The sequence below is a fragment of the Gymnoscopelus braueri genome (assembly GCF_963280865.1).
Source record: "Gymnoscopelus braueri genome assembly, chromosome: 8".
Lineage (NCBI taxonomy): Eukaryota > Metazoa > Chordata > Actinopteri > Myctophiformes > Myctophidae > Gymnoscopelus > Gymnoscopelus braueri.
This window is the reverse complement of record NC_137609.1, coordinates 33,560,614-33,584,662: the sequence shown is the minus strand read 5'-3', so window position 1 is coordinate 33,584,662 and position 24,049 is coordinate 33,560,614. Positions and strand designations below refer to the sequence as shown.

At 38.3% G+C, this 24,049-nt stretch overlaps 3 protein-coding genes and 1 pseudogene across 4 annotated transcripts in view; 3 read left to right on the top strand and 1 right to left on the bottom strand.

Annotated features, from left to right (window-relative positions):
- The window catches only part of coa4 (cytochrome c oxidase assembly factor 4 homolog), a 4,090-nt gene extending 280 nt beyond the window's left edge, over positions 1–3,810 (top strand). The window contains exon 2 of the mRNA XM_080434743.1: positions 2,989–3,810. Coding sequence (XP_080290869.1) covers positions 3,020–3,298 — 279 coding nt within the window. The 5' untranslated portion in view covers positions 2,989–3,019 and the 3' untranslated portion in view covers positions 3,299–3,810. The remainder of the gene's footprint in view (positions 1–2,988) is intronic.
- Positions 3,811–6,136: 2,326 nt separating this feature from the next.
- On the top strand, positions 6,137–7,155 carry or41a3 (odorant receptor, family 41, subfamily A, member 3; the record flags this gene model as incomplete). The annotated part of the gene is given in 2 exon segments (XM_080436050.1): positions 6,137–6,721; positions 6,724–7,155. Coding segments are annotated over 2 exon segments (1,017 nt in total).
- Positions 7,156–14,372: 7,217 nt separating this feature from the next.
- On the bottom strand, positions 14,373–18,513 carry LOC308090786 (olfactory receptor 1500-like; the record flags this gene model as incomplete). Its single annotated transcript, XM_080436049.1, has 2 exons — positions 14,373–14,482; positions 17,898–18,513. The coding sequence occupies 2 exons, from the start codon at positions 18,511–18,513 to the stop codon at positions 14,373–14,375; spliced, it is 726 nt and encodes a 241-aa protein (XP_080292175.1).
- Positions 18,514–22,254: 3,741 nt separating this feature from the next.
- Positions 22,255–23,216, top strand: LOC308090785 (olfactory receptor 4C3D-like; annotated as a pseudogene). The gene has a single exon. The product of its transcript is annotated as an olfactory receptor 4C3D-like (transcript).
- Positions 23,217–24,049: the final 833 nt, after the last annotated feature.

The window sequence follows — 24,049 nt, the reverse complement described above, 5'->3', positions numbered from 1 at the left end:
TTACCACTTTTGCGGAGTGGCCGGGCTCACAGGGTAGCCTTAAATCAAGACTATCATAGATGTATTTTATCGAGTCTGACTTTTACTTTCGTATCTACGATAGTCTTGGCCTGCACCCCCCAGTGCGTCCTGCACTTTCACTAGTAAAGCCCGTACTTCTCTATACATGTACAAAATATATATATACGGTGCTTACCCGTTTACCCCAAATGTTAACTCGCCCTTCGGAGTCTTTGTGCAATGTATTAGTCCGTACTTTTCAATAGATATGTGTTTTGGATTCTGTTGGAAGTTCCCTGCATTCCTCAATGGGCGTTAGTGACGGGGCGCATCCGGTGAAAGCCGGAATTACACTCAATGGCGTTCGACCACAGACGGTATTAAAACGCATATCTATTGAAAAATACGGACTAATACATTGCACAAAGACTCCGAAGCGTGAGTTAACTTTTGTGGCAACCTTATATATTTATAAGCACCTTATATTTTGAATATGTTAGGAGAAATACGGGCTTTACTGGCGAAAGTGCAGGACGCACTGGGGGGTGCAGGCCAAGACTCGTAGATGTCAAAATCGATAAAATACATATATGACTTGATCTTGATCCAAGGCTAGGCTCAGGGGAGAACTGGGCACTTTTATGAAGTGGGCCCTGTGCCCATCTAGGTATCTTTGTCTTAAGAAGTAGGTCTAATTATTTTGTTAGGCTAAGCATAATTTCCCCCCCAAATCAATCAATATTCAATCAATCAAAGATGTATTTTGTGCTCATAAATTGTGCAAATTTGTCTGTCTATTATGTATTCTTGCCACAGCATCTTGTGTTTTAGCAACCATATGGAGGTCAAAATGCATTTTATATAGATGTAAATGTTGTCCACTGAATGCTGGCAGTGCACCTCATTGTTCATGAGTGATTAGAAATGGGTTTTACAATATAAAACGAGGAATATAAGACCTTAGTTGCAAACATGCTGCGCTATTTGAAGAGGATAAACACAGCAGAAAAAGATGGAGAACAGACATACTGGGAGCTGCATCCAATCCTATCTGAAAATAGCGGATATACAAGCTCTGGTGGAGAGACATATCTTGCCTTCTCCTTTCCATGGATCGACACCTTGCATCTGTCTGCTCATCAAAACATTGCTCTGAACTCTTATTTAACGTCATGGATATAATTTGGATTGTGATATTAAAGAGAAGAGTAGTGTTAAACAGAACATAATCTGTCAGCACCACTGCCCTAAACAACGGAGTTCCATGCTGTAACGTAACTCCCTCTGTAAAATACGACAGACGGAGGCTTATTTACTGATAATGGTGTTTTATTAAACTCTCAATAACGGGTCAACTTGTCTCAATCAATGACAATGTCAATCTCTACGCCTCTGCAAGCCACAGGCTCCTAATCTCTCCCACTCCAAACCAAAACACATGCAATGCCTTCCCATTCCGCGGGACAGAACCTGAGGTGTGGGTTGTACGTAGCCTGGGACCAGACAAATCTGCGAGTGCAAAAAAAAATTGCACTCTGCGATTTGGGTCTGGCACCGCTCCATAGAGAATCCATTTCCTGCTCCAGAAGACGTGGGTGACCAATCAGGGCCCAGTATTCGAATATGGGAGACTGTAATTGGTAGTTGGTTGTAGGTCTCACCAATTGCGTCGAGGGCCATTGTTTTGATCTCGCCCCTTGGGGAAAAAAAACGTCCTCATGGAAGCACCAGACTCATATCCACGCAGTGATATAGTCTAGCTACGCGAGGCTAGGTTGTACGGATCTAGATTGAGAAATGTGACCCAAGATGTCCTGCTGAGCTGTTGGGGGTGGGGGTTGGAAATTGCTGTATTTTAACCCTCGTAGGGTCTTCGTGTTTTAGTCACACCCAGGGCCTTCGGGTCACTTTGACCCGAAGGCCCTGGGTGAAAATTTTCATTTTCATTTTCATGAAAATTTTCATTTTCATATCACATGTTTAGTACAGTAAATAAGGCAAATAGAAGAAGTTTCATAGAGAACAAATTATTTTTACATACTTTTAATTCATGTTGAAAATGTTAAACCGGGTTAAAAGGACCCGAGGACCAGACAAATGTAATGAAGATTCCTTGACAATGTAACTACCGTAAGTTTCGGACTATAAGCCGCGACTTCTTTCCAATTTTTCGACCCTGCGGCTTATATAACGGTGCGGCTTATCTATGGATTTTTACAGCTAACGGCCACTAGGGGACCTCCTAAATCTATGGATTTTACACCCGCGGCTTATAGTCCAGTGCGGCTTATATATGTACAAATCATTCAATTTAGCTGCTGCGGCTTATATTCAGGTGCGGCTTATAGTGCGAAAATTACGGTAGTTTAATTACACAGTGTTACAAATTTAAATGAGGTTGATTATAGTTACTATAGTTTTTGTAGTCTGATTATATGCTTTCACGTCATTCAGGTTTGTTTACGACAGGTCATCAAGGTTACGTTGGGCGCGTTCGAAAATTACGCACCGGAGCACACTCGCCTATTATTAGTTTGTATTGGCCAGTGCGCTCAGTGCTGTATTTTCGAACGCACCCTTAATATGGTCTGAGTGAGTGCATTTACCATTGTTGACAGTCTGACATTATGGACCATATTTGGCCACTGCTAGCACAGAACTCAATATTTGGGCACGGATGACTTATTGTGACCTCATCATGACGACAGGAGTAAAAGCAGCCGAATGGTATAACATTCGGCTATAACATTATCTACATATAAAGGCTTTGCAGATTCCAGACCTGCAAGACTGTCGAATAAACGGAACTATTTTCAGTACGATTGCTTTAATCTCTGAAGCCATCTCTTTATCACGGGTATCTTTATGTATGGGAATACAAAGGATCACCAGCTCATAGAATCATCGATATAACACTAGCTACCTAAATGAATTCATTGCATTACAGTGTCTTCATTAATCTCTAATAATTGTGTTATTTAATCACAGGCATTGAAACGGGCATCCCCATCTTCGCATCATGGCATCGCCATCGCCTCATAATCGCAGCCGGAATGAGGATGAAGAAGATGACCCCGTAGATCGGATGATCTCACGCACTGGCTGCGCTGACTTGCACTATACTGTGCAGGAGTGCATGGCTGAACACCAGGACTGGAGGAAATGCCAGAAGCAGGTCCAGACCTTCAAAGACTGCATGATGGCGTTCCAGAACTCACGAAAAGAACAGCTGATGAAGAAGCAACAGACCGCCACAGAGTCTGTTCCTGAACACACAACACAGGGCGGCGGGGTATGAAAATAAAGAATGTGACGTAGCCCTAATGCTATTCGACTTGCATGAATGAATACACTGAAATTCTGGATATTAAACGGGGTGGGTGAGGAAACTTGTGTTATTGGGGCCCTCAAGTGGATATTGGACACTTCTTCCTGTTTGACAGGAAGACTCAGACCCACAACACAAGGAGATTGTGCTCTCCTGTTTACTGTACCTGCTTTCACCACCAGTGACTGTGGGTGATATAATTTACACAATTCTGTTGCATTTTACACAGTTGTTGGTACAACAACTGCGCTTTTGAAATGTCATATATGAACTGCACCTACTGAACAAAATCTTGGAGTAAAATAACTGATTTGTCCAATGATCGATTACCCTTGTCGGGTTGCTGTGGATTGTCATTTGTGGAGTCAGTCACATGGCATGAATGCCCTATACTTTCTGCTTGTCAAAAAATTGCTCCAGACAGAAACATATTGGTTTTTAATTGAAATTGAATTAATAAATGTTTAGATTTTTTCACTTCAGTTACAGCAGTCATCTTGATTATTATAGTTTTTCTGTCTTTTCCAACTCACCAGTATGTCCCTATACAATAGCAGCATTGCATGAATACCTGTGTAGTGGGTTTATATATCTCAATAAAGAATGGAACAAACGCCACAATATAACAAGTGAAATAACTTGTATTTTGTCTCTACAAATGCAAGAAAATCTAAAAATGTGGATCTCGGGATCGACATAGGAACAGCGTGGCTGCAATATGGACTTTCTGTATATGGCCAAATTTCAGCTCAGAGCCCTTGACTTCCATTATAAAATTGAAGTTAAATATTTAAAATAGTACTTGAAGCTATTTCAAAGCAATAACATGACCACCCATAATTGACAATGCACATTTGGGATTAGGGCACAATCATGACATTGTAGTTGATTAGTTATACAAATAATTGTGATCAATGATTTAATTGTATTTTTGGCATAGAACATTGGAACATATGAATCAAAATTACATTTCCGTTGCAAACAACGATTGCACAGGGCAGATATGCGAATAATTGACTGGCAATGACCGGTATACCAATAATCAAAATACTGTTTATAATAAACTATGGCCAAAACAGGTCATGCATTTTATACTAAAATAGCGAAAATAACCGATCTACAAACTCACGAGTGCAACGTGAGCTTTTTAGATTATTTTCCCCGCTTTTTTTCAACAGATGACTTTATACAGATGAATTCTGACGAATATGCAAAAATAATTGTGATCAGGCCATTATGTAATAATTGTGATTGGCCTACTTGGGATTGCACAACATGTCATGGGTCTCAGAAAATGGGACACCTTTCACTTCAATTAAAGGAGTTCCTTAATGCTTACAAACTAGTCATCTTAAATTCTGCCTCAGTTGGAAGAAGAAAAATACTGTGATATTTTAATTTAAATGGTAATGTGGGGAAAATAAGCTTTGGCTTCAGCCCATACCTTTTCGGCCAAATAGTTTTCTTGTTGACTATATGGTACTGTATGTTCAACTGTTTTGTTTTAAAACATTTAATAAACGAACTAACTAAATAACTAACCATAGAGGATAAAATAAAAGCAGCGACGGATACTATTCCTCCCGAGAAAAAAGAAAGAAAGGAAAGAATTGGCATATCAGGCTATGAATTATGTGTATGTAGGCTTGTGTGTGTGTGTGCGTGCGTGCGTGCGTGCGTGTGTGTGTGTAACTGTAATTGTTATTTCAGTACCACTCATGTTTTACCAGCAATAAACATATAATTAAATTAAAAAACAAAACAATCTGCAGGCTGTGTAGATAGAAATTTGCAGATTTGCAACAACTTTTATGACTTGTTTAGCACTTAAACCGAAAGCTACCAATTCAGGACTTGATATGACTTGGTACTTGACTTTCTCATCTTTACTTGGCAGATGAGAAAGATTTGACATGGTAATGACTCAAGACTTACTTGTTACTGTACTTGCAAAAACTGCTAATTTCTTGGAGATTCATTGTATACACATCAATGGTCAGTAGCCTTTGCAATGTGATGAACCTTGGAAACCAAATTACTGTATAGCTGTCAGTAATTACACTTTTAGACAATATAGAGAGACACTAACTCTGGAGGGTATTGAACCTGATCACACCTTATAGGCCTGTGTGTCTTGAACAGGACCATCTCTGATTCCCATCATGATGTTTGTGATCCTCGGTTTACAAAGTTATCCAAATGTAATATTTCTCATCAGATTGATCTTCAAAGGCCAAATATAGTGAAAGCATCAATAACAACTTACTAAGATGCAGAACTCTACAATGTCGCTCTCCGTTTTGCAGAAGGCCTTACAGTACAACAAAGTCCTAAAAAAAACCTTTGTGTGTCTTTAAAGTGGTTGCTATGATCACTGAATAATACCTGGAAGAATAATTAGATGTTTTAGAGTGTATGATACATTTGGACTAATTAGCTATCCTGTGCTCTCCTGGGTTAGTTTCATAGGATGTTTTCTTCTTTTCAGCTTAATTAGAGGACTGTAGTTTATCTCTTGTGGCAGGTAGAAAGCCTATATATTCTGATGGATTAAGGTTAGAAAGGCAGGTCTTTTGGAGACCGCCTCATCCAAAATTCAACTCATTGGACCACTAACACAGGTGAGCTACATTCACATTGTTTTGTTGTTGTTGTTGTTGTTGTTGTTGTACTTTAATTATCCAGAAATATTTGGTAGTAGCTATTTAATACTATATAGATCTTTCCCCCCATTATTTTTGCCTAGGTTGGAGAACATTTCCATATTGATGCGTGTCTTTCGGAAGGGAGAAGCTTTGGATTTCAGTTATGACCTTTCCCATGACTGTTGTTAATGACTCACTTATCATTCATCCCCCAGGCTTTTACATAGTTGGTTTTGAGACTCTGGCTTTCATTAATGTCTACTTTATTTTTCTAGCATTTGTCTATGTGGTTACAGTCATATCCAATGGTCTGTTGATCTACATAATTGCATTTAATCACTGTTTACACACACCAAAATTTGTGGATGTTGGCAACCTTGCATTGATCGATTTAATCATTAACACATGCACTATTCCAAGTATGATTAAGATATTTCTCGCCATGGATAATTTTGTGGCATTTGATTTATGCATGGTACAGATGTTCATTTACTACACTTTTATATCACTTGAATCCTTTGCACTTGCTGTGCTTGCCTACGATCGGTTGATCGCAATATGTTTCCCACTGCGTCAGCACTCCATCAACACAATGAGAAGCATGTCTTGTATAGTCGGGCTGATCTGGTCTCTTTGCCTGGGGGTAACGACCTATTCTACCACAATCATGACAAGACTCTCCTTTTGCAAGTCTGTCAAAGTGTTCAGCTATTTCTGTAGCCTCGGAAACCCATGCATTTTTTTTTGTACTATTTCTGTGACTATGCACCTGTGTTTAGGCTTGCTTGTAATGATTACACACTGCACTGGACTGTTGCTTCAACTCTCAGTTTAGTGTTCCTTATTGGACCCTTTATTATAATTGTGCTGTCTTATGTTGCCATACTAGTGACTGTGTTCAGGATGAAATCGTTGGACAATCGGGCTAAAGCTCTGGCTACCTGCATTGAACATCTCATCCTTGTTGCAATGTTTTACATTCCAATTTTCACAATTTTTATGATTGGTTTTTATCTAGGACTAATCGACCCAGACCAGCGCGTTTTGAGTTTATCGCTTTCCTCATGCATTCCACCTTGCCTTAACCCTATCATATACTCTTTGAAAACTAAAGAGATCAAAGTCAGGGTCCTTATACTTGTCAGAAAACGGAAAGTTGTTGCCAAGCCTATTAAAATGTAAAGTAATTTGTGGAAGGATTTTAAAGAGCAAATGGTCAGTATGATGCATATGATTTATACATGAAACCATATAGTTACTTTGTTTATCTCGATTATCAGCCTGATTTCCCAAGCAAAGTTTGTGTCTTGCTAAAACAATTGTATTAATTTCATGATCAAGTCTTCTTGTCAGTGTAAGTGGGTTATTATTTCAGACCTGAAATTAATATCAGCTATGTTCATTCATGTAAATTAATTTAATATGTTTGCCATTTTTTTTGTCTTTTATAGAATGTACATACTGTGCTGTAAATATTGTGTGTGTGTGTGTGTGTGTGTGTGTGTGTGTGTGTGTGTGTGTGTGTGTGTGTGTGTGTGTGTGTGTGTGTGTGTGTGTGTGTGTGTGTGTGTGTGTGTGTGTGTGTGTGTGTGTGCATGTGCAAACTACATACACATTTGTATATTTGTATACATGTATTTTATTTGCCTTAAATGCAGGCAATTTACACGTCATGTAAATTGTAATGATTAAACTGTTTAATGCAAGCTTGAGGATATATCTACAGACCATCTCTTGGTATGTCATTAAATTACATGTCATTCTAACATTGATTTATTTGGTGGATTCCTTTAATGAATGATAATACTCATTTTGTCTTATCCTTTTATTATTATATGGTGGTGAAATCTTCCAAAATCATGTGCCTACTTCTTACTACCGCATCCAGTGTGGACTACAAAAAGTCCAAATTCTATTCTATTCATCCAGATGTCTAGAATCCAGACAAAGATGGTTTTAGTTGCCTGACCCCATTGCACCTGCACGCCTCTAGTGACAAAAATAAATAAATATATAAATAATAAATAAAACCCCAGTGCGGTAGGATAAGACTTTCTTCTTTTGCAGACAACTAGTTGATAAAACTGCATTATTTAAGCAGCTTCCAACCAAATAGAATCAATTTTATTCATTAAAGACCCCACCCACCCCGATAAAATACTTTTTTCCCCGCTAAGTCCAAAAGGGTGAAGGGATACAAGAGCTCAGCGCGCACTAGTAGGCTGAGGAACAGTTTTTTTCCCACACTGTTAAATGACAGTGAAAAGTGAATGTGCAATTACTAATTATTATTGGAGCTTCCGAGCGTAAGTTTTTCACATGTATGTACCTAAACAGTGCATCTTAGTGAGACTAAAGTGAATCTGAATTTTAATAAAGGCATCATCTCTACAGAAAAATGTGATCAGTTTCAGTGTCGGGGGAAGCTTTTACAATCAAAATACATTAGGGTTTGGCATAATATATCATTCAATAAAAAATATATAATAATAACATGCTCAAACAAGTCTTCTAAAATCCAATATACAATGATACACAAATGACTCGTCTCCTCAGCAATATAAAGGAGTATTATATATATATATATATATATATATATATATATATATATATATATATATATATATATATATATATATATATATATATATATATATATATATATATATATATAATAAGAAGTAAACATGTAAAAGTTTAAAAAGTGTTTTGTGGTTTTCCGGTTTCTTATTACCACTTAATGTTCACAGTAAAGTTTGGGTCGGCTACTGAAGGACTATGGAGGCACACCTGATATGTCAATAGGATCACCATGGTATCATTGATATTACATAAATCAATACTGTTTCTCCTGTAATGCTTATTGCATTACAGTATCAAGTGTATATATACACACACATCTGGTGCATCTGCTGTAGTGTAAATGTTAGCCTTCAGTGTACACACTGTACATACAGGCCCAATTCACTCAAGTGCCCAGTTCAATGGTTACCCTGCGGGATACCACCATTTGATGCACTCAGTAGGCCTACTTGGTAGGCTTTCAAGCCCAGGGATTGATTGATTGATGTAGTTTATTTAGTAAGACATGAGAATAGTACATGACAGTACATAACAGTACATGGAAGTACAAATTCAGGGGTGTTCTTGTTTGAGGCCCACAGGCAAAGACATGCTTCCTTGAGCTGAAGACTTAAAAAGGTTTTTAGAGTGGATGGGCGAAAATATTGTCATACAGGTATTTCACCACAAGATGGGGGTATCAACTAATCTAACTGGTTCCTTATGCAATCAATGCCATTGTACTTTACACTGCCAATGTGACAGATATGGCCATATATATGGAGATCTGTGTGTCTGTCAGTCCTTGTCCCTTTTATTCCCATGAATGAACCGCGAGTGACTTCAAAAAGAAGATAGTTGTAGTGCAAAATGATTAGCTGGTTAGCGGTTTGCGCTAGCGGAACGGCATCACACCTTAACTCTATGCATCACACACATACACACACGCACGCACGCGCACACGCACATTCACAGCACACACGCACACACACTCACACCACGTCTGACTCCGCCACGTGAACAGTCCTAGCCAATCAACTACGATAACAAACAAAAGCACAGAACAAACACCAAACATACATTGCACTGAACGGAGCGTGTAATTAAGCCAATTAATAATAGATGCCAAAATGCTTTTCAGCTTATTGGTTGTCAGAGGGGAAAACATTCAAACTTGGAGTTGATAACTACCGTCGTTTGATCACTTTGTGTGATTGTGGTTTTAGGGATAATGATTCCAAACAAAAAGATATCCTTACTATATTGAACTTGCTTCGTAGTACAGGGTTCGGGGGTATCGCAAGCTTATAGACTCTAACTGATTATAATATATACAGTGAGTATACAGTATGCAGGTATAGTGACAAGGGCGAGACTTGTCTTAGGCCTACCCTTGAGGTTTCCACAGTAGAGAGAGGTCTTGGAAAACAGAATCAGTAGGCCTATTGTACAAGGTCTCTGGGACCGAGCCTGACTGCAGTGCACAGGTCCAAAGATTGGGCCTTCTGCAATGGATCAGCTTCAAGTAAGCAGTAAACTTTTTCATGTCGACCCCCGAGTTAGTATGTATTTAGCCATGGACCCCCATCAGAAAATATTGTGGACCCCAATACAAGTGTGTTGATAAAATGTGTTTTAAAAATATTCCACATTTTTCAAAAACCTTTAAGAATAGCAGAGGTAGGCCAGCCTATATAGGTTTTAAAGTGATTAAACAGATTTTCATGCTATAAACACATTTTGCTGGGGACCCCCGACCCCACTTTGAGAACCACTGGGTTAGACAGCAAGCACAATTCACAATTCAGGTGCAAAATGTCCCTGTCCTGTTGCATTCTTGGTCAGTGCTATGGCAATGACATTGCCATTACTATCAGTAGAAGTGGAGTATACTATAAAACCATATGCCATTATGTTACTTACATACCACGTATTACCCAAATTAATGATGGAAAATGTATCAAATTTTTAATCTCTTTATTGGTGTAAAGAGCCCAGTTCCAATGCTGTTTAAATACAGCAGGTAAAAGTAAAGTGGGCAGTATTAAACAGACATTTAACTTCAGTTAGCTGGAGAAAAAAGTTACTGTCATCTGCTCAGGCCTGCAGGATGGGGTTTTAGAGGTAGTGAAGTGCAGTGAATGAGACCATCAGGTGATACCCCAACTTCTGGAAATGATGGATTTATTAGACAGACAGACAGACAGACAAAAACAGTAGTTAAGTAACAATAATTAAAAATAGAATAAAAATATATAAACTAATAGACTTAATGGCTGGTAATAGACAAAAACAGTAGTTAAGTAACAATAATTAAAAATAAAATAAAAATATATAAACTAATAGACTTAATGGCTGGCCTGGCCATTGGACTGACGGGGTACCATAATGTGTGAACCAAGATATTAATGTATATGCAAAAGTACCATCTATCACCAGTAATATGGGCATATAAAAGAGAAGAGAATGTTATTCTTCTTTGTTATAATACTATTGTGAGATAATCAAATCATTAGCTGTTTTGACAAGATATTATGTGTTTGAATAGATATGCTGTATGACATATGTGTAAATCCCATGTGTAAACTGCAATCTGATCCTTCATTGTGGTTAGCAAAGTACCTGTGTGTATAGCCACCGCTATGCACTTTAATTGTTTTTCATGTGTCAACAGAAGAATATCCTTACTGACAGGCAACATATGTATTAGAGTATGTAATGATTGCTGTATTCGTGAATTCATAAGAATGGTTCCTAAATAGATCAAATGAAATAACCAAATGATCAAATGAAATTAACAACTCAAATGATTGAGAGACTCGTTCCACTTGTCTTAAATATAAAATATCACTTACTCTACCTTTAAGTGACTCAGTTAGTGAAGTTACCTGTTTGTAAGACTTCTGTTAGGATAGTTTGAACTTGTGTTTTGTCTTCTGTATTTTTATCCCTCTGTGAGGTGTACCTTTGTTCATCGTTTTTATTAAGTAAAGTTTTGGTTTTGCAATGACTCTTTAGTTCCTGAGTGTTTCCTGAGCCTTATACAACTGTTATCCCCAAGTTAACTTGACGAGTACGGTCTTAACAAAGACGAGAGACCGTTCTTGCGTTCTTCAAATTGAGAAAATGTCTCAGTTTGACCAGAATGGAACACAACTTAAATCCTTATCATAACACCTGTGAAGGAAGTAAGGGAAGCGCTGCCCAATTTCTTGCCGATATGGCTGCTGTGCATATAGGGCCCATTCACTTTAAGAAGTAAGCTTGTAGACGGCACCCCTTTCTTGACTTTTCCTAAACATGTCGTCCAAATGTTGTCCAGCGACACAGAGACCCTGTTCCTACCAGCGACGCAGAGACCCTAACCCTACCAGTGACCCCACTCCTACCAGAGACAGCGAGGCTCCGCTCCTACCCAGCGATCCTGAGGCTCCACTAATGTCCCGCAACTCTGAGGTTCCACTGCTGTCCAGCGACACCAAGGATCCAAAGCAACAGCACAGTTATGTTTGTGATGGCCTTCCTCCTTGATATTGATCATATAATACAATAACTTCCCTGCATCCAATACCCGGCCACCCCTCACATCCACAAATCCAATACCCTCCACCACCCCCACATCCCTACATCCAATACCCACCACTACACCCCACACCTAACAGTAATGTCACACATTTAATTAGATAAGTAAAGTTGCTCACATGGACACTGAAGGGAACAATGGCTGAACTCGTAAAACTGAACAAACTGTTCATAAACTGAAATGATTAGAAAGTAAACCGATTGTTTTCCCCTGCCCGCATGACACTTTTCACTTTAAGTGTTACATCATAATGTTGAAACTGTAATGCAAAGGTGACAAACATCAGCTGTCATCAGAGACCTAATTATTAACCCGGTAGCAAGAGAATGTTTACACATGGACTTAAGGCTCAAAGGACTGGTTTGGAACACAGTGAACTAAAGTACAAGGATGAGAAACTTGTGCAATCAAGTTAATATTGTTTCTTGTTCTTTTGGTTGTGTGATTCAGCCAACTCTTTGTTTTAATATTAACGTCTGGTGTAGCACCTCTCTAAATTGTGTGTTTGTATGTATATATATATATATATATATATATATATATATATATATATATATATATTAGGGATGTGAAACGACTCATATTTTGACGTGTCGAGGGCAATAACCGATGTGTCGATCGATTTTTCTTTAATTTATTTATTTATTTTGTTGCGCAGCAGTCACTGCCACTGACGTAAAAAAACGTAATTTGTCCCGTTTACCGTTTTTTAGTTTTTTTTAGTTTTTTTTTCAAATTTGACCCAAAGACCAAGGAGATATGATTGTTTAAAGATCTACACTCCCATCCACTTCCTTGTTAACTTAAAACTTAAAAATTCTGTATCTCGGCTCCTGAGTACTTTTTTTTTTTCAATGAAAAATCTCTGGCAGTGGGCAAACGCGGCCAGCAATAATTGTGGCAGTGAATGAGTTAAGTGGAGAGACAAATTGAGCTTTCCTTTAAGCGCCACAACTTCTACAGCTGCACCAATCATGTTTAGAATTTGTATCAAAGTCCTAATGATAATAAAAATTAGACTTCATTTTGTAAACATGTGTTTATTAAACACAGAACACTTGTTTAATCCGTAGGCTATAGCAGCCTAACTAATGAGGCCTATGTTTGACAAAATAGACTAATGTCAGACTGAGCTCTCCATCCCGATGCCAAATAATAATAGTAACAACACAACACGTTCAACAATATGTAGCTATATGGCCTCATACAAACATTTATAACATCTTAGAGCGTTTGGTAACCTCAGCAAGCTGCTCGCCCTAAAACACGGTCACCCGGATCAAATCCGGCGACCTGGGAACGGTCACCACCAGGTACTCCTACACGTAACCTCAGTAAAAAATGGGGGCGAGTGTGTTTTGGGGCGATCGTTCCGGTTACCTCAGCGTATGTTCTCTCCCTCGTGGCGCTGTCATTGTTTGGCGACAGGGCACGGTGTATTCTGGAAATGTCATAAGCTCACGGAAGCCTTTCCCCTCAACAACGCTAATTAGTCTAGGACCTGGCTAAGATATGTATGCAAGATATGTATGCACTTCGTTCTACTGTTAAATCATTCTTGTTTCAATACAATTACATCGTAAGATAGATTGGTTGTTTCATAACATAGTGGCCATATTTGTGATTATCAAATTAGTGTCCTCTAGATGGATTAAATCATAAAGATAAGCATTCAAACATGTTTCTAATTGTCAAAAAACATGATTTAGACACCCATTCATAGCTCAAAATGTGGTTCAAACGTTATAGCCAAAAATGTTGTCAGGTGGAGGCCATATTGGATTTGGCCACTATGATGACCCTGAAGGTCGCTGGCTCGGGTGCCCTTGCTAAATTATTAGAGCATGCCCTGGGTTAAATCTGGGACAAATGTGGTGCTCTTAGATTGATTTGCGCAAAAATATCCCTATGGCCCTGGACTGGATTTTTTTTGCGGTTTCTTTTAGCTGTTCTGTCAAATATCAAATTAGAAATATTACACTTTACAAGTATTCTGAACATTTTGAGCACCTCAGTAAATCTGTAGCTCCAACGGTTTAGCAGATAGAGCCATGTTGGAAGTAGTGCACCGGTTATGGTCATTTAAAAAAGGGCGTGGTCATTTTCGGGTATTTCGTCCCGGATAGAGAATTAGTCACAGTTCCTAAGTTGTTCCCTGGGGTCATATTAGCCAAGAACAGTTGAGATATTCTCTCCTAAATGAAGTGCATACATATCTTAGCCAGGTCCTAGACTAAATAGTAGGCATAATATCTTAGGCTATCATCTTGGCTGTCAAATCAGTGATCTTCTCTGCCCGCCGGTCATCACAATGGCGGGGCTTCACGGTGAAGTCTGCCATTCTGTTTTGCTTGGGTGAAGGGGCTTGGGACCGGGTGTCTCGCTTTAATGTGATTTGACATCACTGATGTTGACGACGAGTGATACACATACTTTGTGTTGCACATTTTGCATAGCACTGTTTTATCCCGCACCTCACTCTTATGATGCCATTTCCAAGCGGTCTCAAGCATGCACAAGCAGGACTAGCCAACGCGCACATGACCATGCAGACCGGACAAACACAGACCGACAGACCTCTCTCATTTGGAAAATATTTGATATTTTTTTACATTTTGAACTGGCTATTTTGGAAAACACTAACGTTTATATTAATGTTTTTGAACAAGCCATTACAAAAAAAATATATATATATAAAATATGATAAAAAAAAATTGATTTCTATTTTTTTTAGTTGAGACGAGCATGAGTCGAAAATCGACTCACATCCCTAATGTATATGTATATGTATATGTATATGTATATGTATATGTATATGTATATGTATATGTATATGTATATGGGGTCCACATGGATAGATAGATAGATAGATAGATATATGTGTGTATTTTTTTTTATATTCCTCAAAAATACGAGCGATGCTGTCATTCCATAAAGTAATAGGCTTGAGTCTCAACAGTGCATAGCCTTCTACTATAGATTATATATTATTTTTCTTCAGCCCCATAGGCCCTTCTGGGCATGTTGTTATTATGGATCCCATCACTGTTATGGGAAGACACGCTGTGATTGTCCTGCCAAGGTTAACTATTAAACCCCAGTATCCATATTGTAGGGAAAGCTTTAGCTGAAAATAGCAGTACAGTACAAAACCGTGCAGTTTTAATAATAATGTAAATAGTAACTCAATACAATAATAATAAGACAAAACGTCTACATCACTGCTATGATAAATGTTATAGTTTTTTTTATTTGTGAACTAAATAATAAACATTGGTTAACTTGTACAGTACAAAGAACAGTATGCAAAAAAGATCTGGTGCTAAAGAACCCCAAAACAATAACAATTCTTCCAGTCTCAGGATATAGATTTCAAAGCAAAGCATATAATATATTAATAAATGCAGTCACACACAACTTCTTTTTTATATAGGTAATCTGCTTATGTTAATCATCATGTCATGTCAGCATTGCAATACAACCATAATGATATCAAAACATGTTCTTATTGTTATTTAAGTCATTAGTGTGATTTTGGATAGTCACTTACATTTCAGTAGCTTTTTCACAGACTCTTGACCTCTTGTGTCTGCAGGACATACTGTATATGATTGGATTAAACATGGAAGGGAGGATGACGGTCAGAGACAAATTAATCATCCTCACATTGTGATGGACCAGTTCATCGAAGGAAAAAGTACAGACAACGGGTAAGTAATGAGTACCTACTAATAACAAGTCAGATGTGCAGGTTTTCATGGCTTTAAATCTATCTTGAGAGGTACATCTTTAAAGTATTTTGTATCTATCTATACTATCTACTGTATATAATGTAATTCCCAGAAACTCTGTCTCTGTGTGTCTGTCTGTACGTCACACAAAATGTGTCCCTCACAACTCGGACAGTGTCTGACGTCCAGTCTCAAACTTTCTGTGTGTGTCTCATATGAGCCCGATTTCCGAGAACCGGCAAATCTCGTCATTTACAACCACAGTCAAATACAACCAGTTATTTTGTATTTTTTCTTTCTCTTGGTCACTTTACACACATTCCCCTTGCCCTGCTGCTGCTAGTCACCTAAATGGTTTCAAATGGTTAATGTATGCCTTTTATGCACTTTAATAGTACATTTGGTATAGCACTTTATGTGATAAACTGTGAACCTTATTGTATATTGAGGAGGTACATATGCGCTTTATTTGAAATGGGTTGTATGCATAATGCACCTACAGGGTAGATGTTTTAAAAAATGCATAGATTGCAAAAAATATAATTCTGATGGCATGTAGTGTGTATAGTTATAGTGTTGTATATGTATTGTTGTTGTGATGTCTTTCGTCATGTTGTTTTTTGTTGAGGACCGCAATGGAAATAAGCCCTCAGGCTTTCTTGTGTTTTCATCCTCAGTGATAGCCTGGTTCCAGCCGAATCTGCCTTTGCAAAATCGCATCGCACTTTAGCCCATATCCACGCAGTGTGTCGTGTGATATTGTCTGGCCACGCGAGGCTACCTCAGTGATGCATTGACTGTATGTCGGAAAGTGCTCTGTGCTCTTTTTATGTCACCAAATAAAATAAAATAAATCAATACCATCTCAAAATAGCCCAAGCAACATATGTATATAGATTTCAGGCTAGTATTTACATTTCTCTTCCAATGAATTGCACCAAGTGTAGGCTCAGACAACCTGCTTAGACAGAATGAAGAAACATGCAATATATCAAGTGAATTATTCATTACATAATGTGTGATAGCTTACAATAACAAATAATAACAACACAATACATCACTAATTAGACAAAAACACAAGGCTAAGTCTACATCACTGCTATGATAATTGATTAGAAAAATACATGTATATTTATGAATTGAATAATAAACAAAACTTGTACAGTACTAAGAAAAGATCTACTGCTAAAGAACCCCAAAACAAAAAACAAAAAATCTTCCAGTCTCAGGATATAGATTTCAAAGCAAAGCAAATAATCGATTAAAAAACAAAACATGGTCTTATTGTTTAAGTCTGGGAAAGCATGTGACATTTTAGATTTTAGCTATATAAATACAGCACATTGGTTGGATATTAAAAAATAGCAGATATACAAGCTCACATCGCATCACTTCGTGTCGCGCTGCAAGCTTGTAGATCTGCTATTTTTGAAAAAACATGAACATTTTGTGCAAATCTTTGAATGTATAGATTTTTTAAAGAGAACTTTTTAAACTAAAATCTTTCGTTCTGGGGGGTTCCTGGAACAAAATATTTTGAGATGGGGGTCGGCTGCCAAATACATATACATTTGGGGGTCCTTGACATGAAAAAGTTTGAGCACCACTGATATAGCGACATAAGTGTTTCAGAAAACAGTTTTAGAAGGATTTAGAAGGCATTTGTAGAATTGGCCTCAGGTCCTTGGGTTGTCATTTGTGGATTTTCATTTTGGATAGTCTCTTAAATTCTAGTCGCTTTTTCAAAGACTCCTTGAGCTCTTGTGTCCCCAGGACATATATGATTGGATTAAAAATGGAAGGGAGGATGGCGGTCAGAGACAATTTAGTCGTCCTCGCATTGTGATGGACCAGTTCATGTAAGGAAAAAGTACAGACAATTGGTAAGTAATGAATACCCACTAGTAACAAGTGAGATGAGCAGGTTTTCAATGCTTTAAGTCTATCCTGAGAGCTACTTATTTTAGACAGAGCATAACCGATACAGCTGTATGTAACCAAGATGAACAGCAGGGGAAGCCAGAGTATCATAACATGTAAGAGCTGACCAAAGATATAGTTGATATACAAGCTAGTGCAGGCCATTCGCAGTAATTTCCCATAATCAACGAAGAAGCTGTTTATCACCAGCGAGTGACAAAAGGACAGTCTGGTATGTAAGACAGTTAGTATAAGCGTAAGAATAGTGACGATGAGCCATGAAGAGACAACAATTTCATACATAGATCTGTGGGTCACAATCGCATGGTAATGCAGAGGGAATGAGATAGCCACCAGTCTGTCATAGGAGAGTATACCCAGATTAAGAGACTGCATGCCCAGAAAGATGTGAGCGAAAAAGTAGTACGTTAAAACATTATTGTAGGAGATGTGCCGGTTGTCAAATAGGAAAGTGTCAATAATCTTTGGCACCATGGTAGTGCTACTAAACAGGTCTGACAATGCCAAGCTAAAGACAGCAATATATTTTGGACATTTAAGATTGTGATCTAAATATATTACAGCCATCACTATACAATTTCCCATCACCGACACTATGTAAACAAAAATCAAGAAGACATAGTAATACTTCACATAGGGAATGCCAGTAAAGTCACCAAGTATGAAATATGTAGGACGAATAAAAGTGATGTTTTTCCCAAGAGAAGAGTTGTATAAATCCATTGTAGAATTCCTAGTCACAATATTAAATTGTCTTTTGTGGGGTGGTTAATAGGAACACCAGTCCTCGACTGTGAGTTCCTCTCCTTCCTCTGAAGAAGCCACACTCATGAATGGTTTTATACCTTTATAAACTGAGAGCACAATCCCCCAGGCTCCGATGCATTCATTGACGCAATCATCATGCTGTTGTTAAATCCACCAGGCCAGAACGGCCGGGGGCTGGGATTATGTTTTCTCCCCTGTCCATCCGTCCATCTAGTCCATGAGACAAGATTTCATTATAAAATGAGTGGGCAAAACCATACCTTTATTAAATTGTTTATAGGGTCAATAAGTAAATGAATATATGATAACCTTTCCACAGGAGCAGCTTTTTCATATTTATCACACATTTTACATGATAGGTGAATAGAATGAAAGAAATAGTTATCATTATGAAACTTCCCCAGTTGATTACTTACATGAAGACAATGATTTATTGTATTACAAGTTTTCTGAAATTGTATATTTAAATATGCAAATTGAGCATTATATAGGAAAATATGCCCGAATTTGCATACATTTCCAGAATCAACATTGGAACATTGGACAAAGCCAGAGTCAACATTCTTATTTCATTTTTTTAAGATGTTAGAGTCAAATGTTTTTAATGAGGGAATATTCAATATCTATGTATCACTGCATAAATACGAAAATACTGTGAGCAGGCATAAACAAAAACACGTTTTGGCGGCCAAATTCTAGTAGTTTTTTTTGTTTGTTTTACCTTTTTATACACCAAGTCAAAATTAACTAATGAGTTTGTTTTATATGACACAGAAAGTTTGAAGGACCAAGTGATCAGTTTATCAAGTAAGATGAGTTAGTTATGTGGAAATGTATATGGAAAGTGGGGACCCAGAAGGCAGACGGAGGCTGTTGTATTGGTGAACATTTCAGTTGTACTTTTCAAAACAATATAGAGACCGATACAAAGGAGGAGTGTATGACAAGGCCAAGGGAGGGATATGGCAGGGATTCAGGGTTCAAGGTTCAGGGGTTCTGGGACACATCAGGGGCCAGGCACAGCAAATTCAGTCCTCTATTTCTGAGTCAGCCAAGTCTGCCTCTGTGATAATCGGGTCCTCTTTTTTCTATAGACATTAGGAACATGTTGGTTCTCAGCACATACTTTCAAATTGGGGATATTTGCAAGACTTATTTTCTAATTATTTGATTTGTGTGCAACATCTTGCATTAAAAAGCCACTTAAGCATACATGGAAGTATTGAATACGTAAAATAACCTTTCCAATCAATTCCCCATACTGTACTTGAATTGTGCGGAAAAGTGTGCTCATAGGTCTCTACACAATAATGGCTCAAAAGTTGATCATATATTTGTTGTTACAATTTGTGTGTGATAATTTAGGGGTCCACATATTCATGGCACGATAACTACCACAAAGCTACTAGTCTGCAATGGTTATCATGCCAAACTTTGAAGTAGATATGTTGTACAGCAAGTTTTAAAAAAAAATCACACCTAGCTTTGCCCACCCATTTGATAACCATGGCTCAAGTTTAGGGCCCTGGCTCATGTTATCACATTAACATAATAGTGTTTCTGACTGTATCTCTAGAGTTACAACCACAGCAGTTTTCTATAGCCATTAGGAACATGTTGGTTCTCAGCACACACTTTCAAAATGGGGATATTTACTAGCCTTATTTTAAAATTATTATATTTGTGTGCGAAATCTTGCATTAAAAGGCCATTTAAGCATATATGGAAGTTTTGAAGAAGTAAAATAGCCATTCCAATCAATTCCCCATTGAATTATGCAGGAAAGTGGGTTCATAGGTCTCTACACAAAATAAGGTTCAAGAGTTGTTCATACAATTTGCATGTGACAATATAAGGGTCCACATATTCAACGCATGATAACTATCACTAAGCTGTCTGCAGTGGTTATCATGCCAAACTGTAAATGCACAGCTAGTCAAAAAATCAAACCTGGATTTGCCCACCCATTTGATAATCATGGCTCAATTTTGGGGCTCTGGCTCATGGACTAAACTGTGTGTCTGCCCAACCCGATCTCCAGAGATTACCGTAACATTGCACGGAACGAGTGCACTTCATTCCGTGGATAGCCGCCTCGGAACTCCCGAATTGCGTGCATATGGTACGGCGCTGCTTTTGTGACAAAACCATTTCGGAGGCGCGCAGTCACAGGCGAATTGTCACCCCGTGAAGGACCACCGAGGGAGCTAAGGCGACCGAGTTGCCGTCCTGAACGGTGTGACATTCGCCTGTGCCTACTCAGCGCCGTTTGAGTTATGTACCGATAGGCACAGAATCGTAAATTTTATTGTGCGGACTGCTCTGCTTCCGGGTTTTTCCGTGTTGCGACTGGTTACGCCCACCGTGGGACTCGCCGTACATATGCACGCAATTTGGGAGTTCCGAGGCGACTATCCACGGAATGAAGTGCACTGTTCCGTGCAATGTTACGGTATTCTCTGGAGATCAGGCTGGTCTGCCTGTGAGCAGCTAATCTCGGGCATCGCTGGACTGAACTTTGCAGTTTGCACACACTCTCTCACTAGGCCTAGGAAGGGCCACCACTGTTTGTTTTTTTCATCAGCACTCAGGCTGATGCTCAATGAGTCGTGTGACAATGATACTCTACACTGTTAGCCTGTAACTGCCATCACGCATTTATTTTTTTAAATAAAATAAAAGCCATATATCATGAATGCAACATCCAATCATAACCAAATGATTGGATGTTGAGGGACCCCCAAAACTGCTTTCACTTCTGCTCCTAGGGGGCGCCACAAATGCGAACAGCTGCACCATCTGTCCTACAAACTCGATTTGACCCCACAGCTTCCTTGAGTCCTGACAGCTGCACCCCAGTGTTAACACTGTTGTTGGTAGTGTTAAGTATTGGCAGTGTTAATAGGTGTTGGTAGTGATACAGTAGGTATTGGAAAGGCTATAACCACATCCCCCCATATACAGTAGAAAATATATGTTCCTTTTATGAACACCTGTCAACAGAACTCTCTTATTTCCTATTTATTATTCATTTATTTCTGTTTATTAAGGAAATAATAATGTCAACTCTCCGCTGTCAGAAGTCAGTCAGTGGAGTTTAGGTGAGAGCAGGTGATGTGACAGATGGAGTAGGAAACCACTCACAAAAAGCAATGAAAGCAAAAGCACTTAAAGGAGAATGTCCTGGATATTCAAAGTTTTTTTTTGACAACTCTTACGTTTGAAATATAGTTCAAAAACAAAGGTCAAGTTTTATTCTGTTCCATATAACAATGCCTCCCCCTGTAAACGGCACCTACAGTATAGGATTTTGACATGTTTGGCATGAGACCATTATAAATGTGTCATGAAAATTTAAAAAATTGAACTTTCTGTCACTTCAAAGCTTAACATTGACATGTTTAAGTCTGGGGGTTTAGAAGAGGGAATGGTAAGTTATGCTGACTTGTCTGATGTGTTAGTTCTGTTGATAATCATGTGGACTGTATACAGGCTGAACAACTTTGGTCGTTGATTGATGCCGTTGCTACACGTTCAAACATCCAGAAACAGTTTTCTTTAGTTTATGAATATACAGTAGTTTTATCAATATGCTGCTTTAAAGATTGATCTAATATTTATAGAATTATACAAAACTCTCAAACAATTTCACGATGATAAACACATAGTACATAGTACAGTATGTCATGGTAAATCATGATAAATTCTACACAGTTTTCCTACTTGGTACTTGACTGTGGTCCTTTGAAATACTTGTGTTTCTTGATTGTTGCACTGTTTCACATTAGCATAATATTTGCCAACACATTACCAATTGTGGTTATTTGTGTGAATAGAAGCTTACACCAACCCATGCATATTTTTCTCTGCTGTGTGTTTGTAAATGAGCCGTATGGCAGTACAGGGTTATTCCCATTCCTAATGGCTCACATACTCTCAGACACACATACTGTTTCCAGGTCATTATGTTTCCTACAGATGTTTTGTATGTATATACGTATAGCTATAGAATTTTGTAACTTAGCTGTCCTAGATAACAGAATGCAATGTAGATGCATTGCAATCTGTTATCTTTTACACTATAATACAAGGATGACATCTATCAAGGTGGTGGCGTTAATTGCTGTGATATGGGTTTCCTCTTTCGTTAGATTTCTAATCTGCGTTTTTCACTCTGTGGTAATGTTATGAACAGACTGTATTGTGAAAAAAACTACCTCATCTTTAAACTGGCATGCTCTGGTACCAGACTCAATAGTATCTATGGACTCTTTAATCTCGTTCTCACCATTTCTGTTCCTCTGATTCCAATTTGCTTTTCCTACATTGAGGTTCTTAAAATTTGTGTCCGAGGCTCAAAGGAGACGAGACAGAAAGCTATTCATACATGCACACCCCACCTTGCCTCCCTTTTGAACTTTTCTGTTGTCTGTTGCTTTTGAATAATGCAAAGTAGATTCAATATGACAAATATACCAGCTGTGATGAATGCTGTTTTATCAATGTATTTCTTGATATGCCAGCCGCTTTTCAATCCTATAATGCATGGACTGAGAATGTCCAAAATCCAAAAGACATTTAGACCAGTGGTTTTCAACCTTTTTTGCGTCAAGGACCCCGAAAAATTGACACACATTAGCCCTGGGACCCCCCTTTGAAAAGATATGCCAGGGACCCCCAATAAGAGACGATTTTTACGGCTCTAGCAGTGATTCTCAACTATTTCAATTTCAAGGACCCCCAGTTTAACATGCGTTAGGCTACAGACCCCCATTTAATGGCATTTCTATCTCTGGGACCCCAATTTATATTGTAAAATCAATGTTAATTTAACTCTGAGAGTGTACAAATGGAACCAAATGGACCCGTTAGGGTCCATTTGGTTCCATTTGCACACTCTCAGAGTTACAGACCCATAAGGGTCCATTTGGTTCCTATCTATCATTTAGCTGGGGACCCCCTGGAACTCTCTCAAGGACCACTGGTGGTCCCCGGACCACTGGTTGAAAACCACTGATTTGGACGTATGGTGTTTTTTTAAAACAAGGCTGTCCGGATGTCCTCCTGACGGATATCCTATTAACCCATTAAGACCTGAGGCTCATTCTACAAATGCCTTCTAAATCAGTAGTTCTCAAATATTCTTGTGCTAAGGACCCCCAAATTTATGTGTTTTGGCTGTGGACCCCCTATCTGAAAATGTTTTGTGCCAGGAACCCCCAAATGAGAAGATTTGTGTCAAAACTAAAAACTATTCAAAAAATTTCTAACTCTTTCACGATTTTTTTTTTTTGTGGCATATGTTCAAGCTGTGAGCTTGTATCTGCTATTTTTAAGAACCACTGTTCCAAATCCTTCTTTTTTAAACATAAGTTTTCCGAAAAACGTATGTTGCGCTATATATATATATATATATATATATATATATATATATATTTAAAAAATCTAAAATGACACCGATGTTTTAACGGGGTTAACCGCATGCACCATA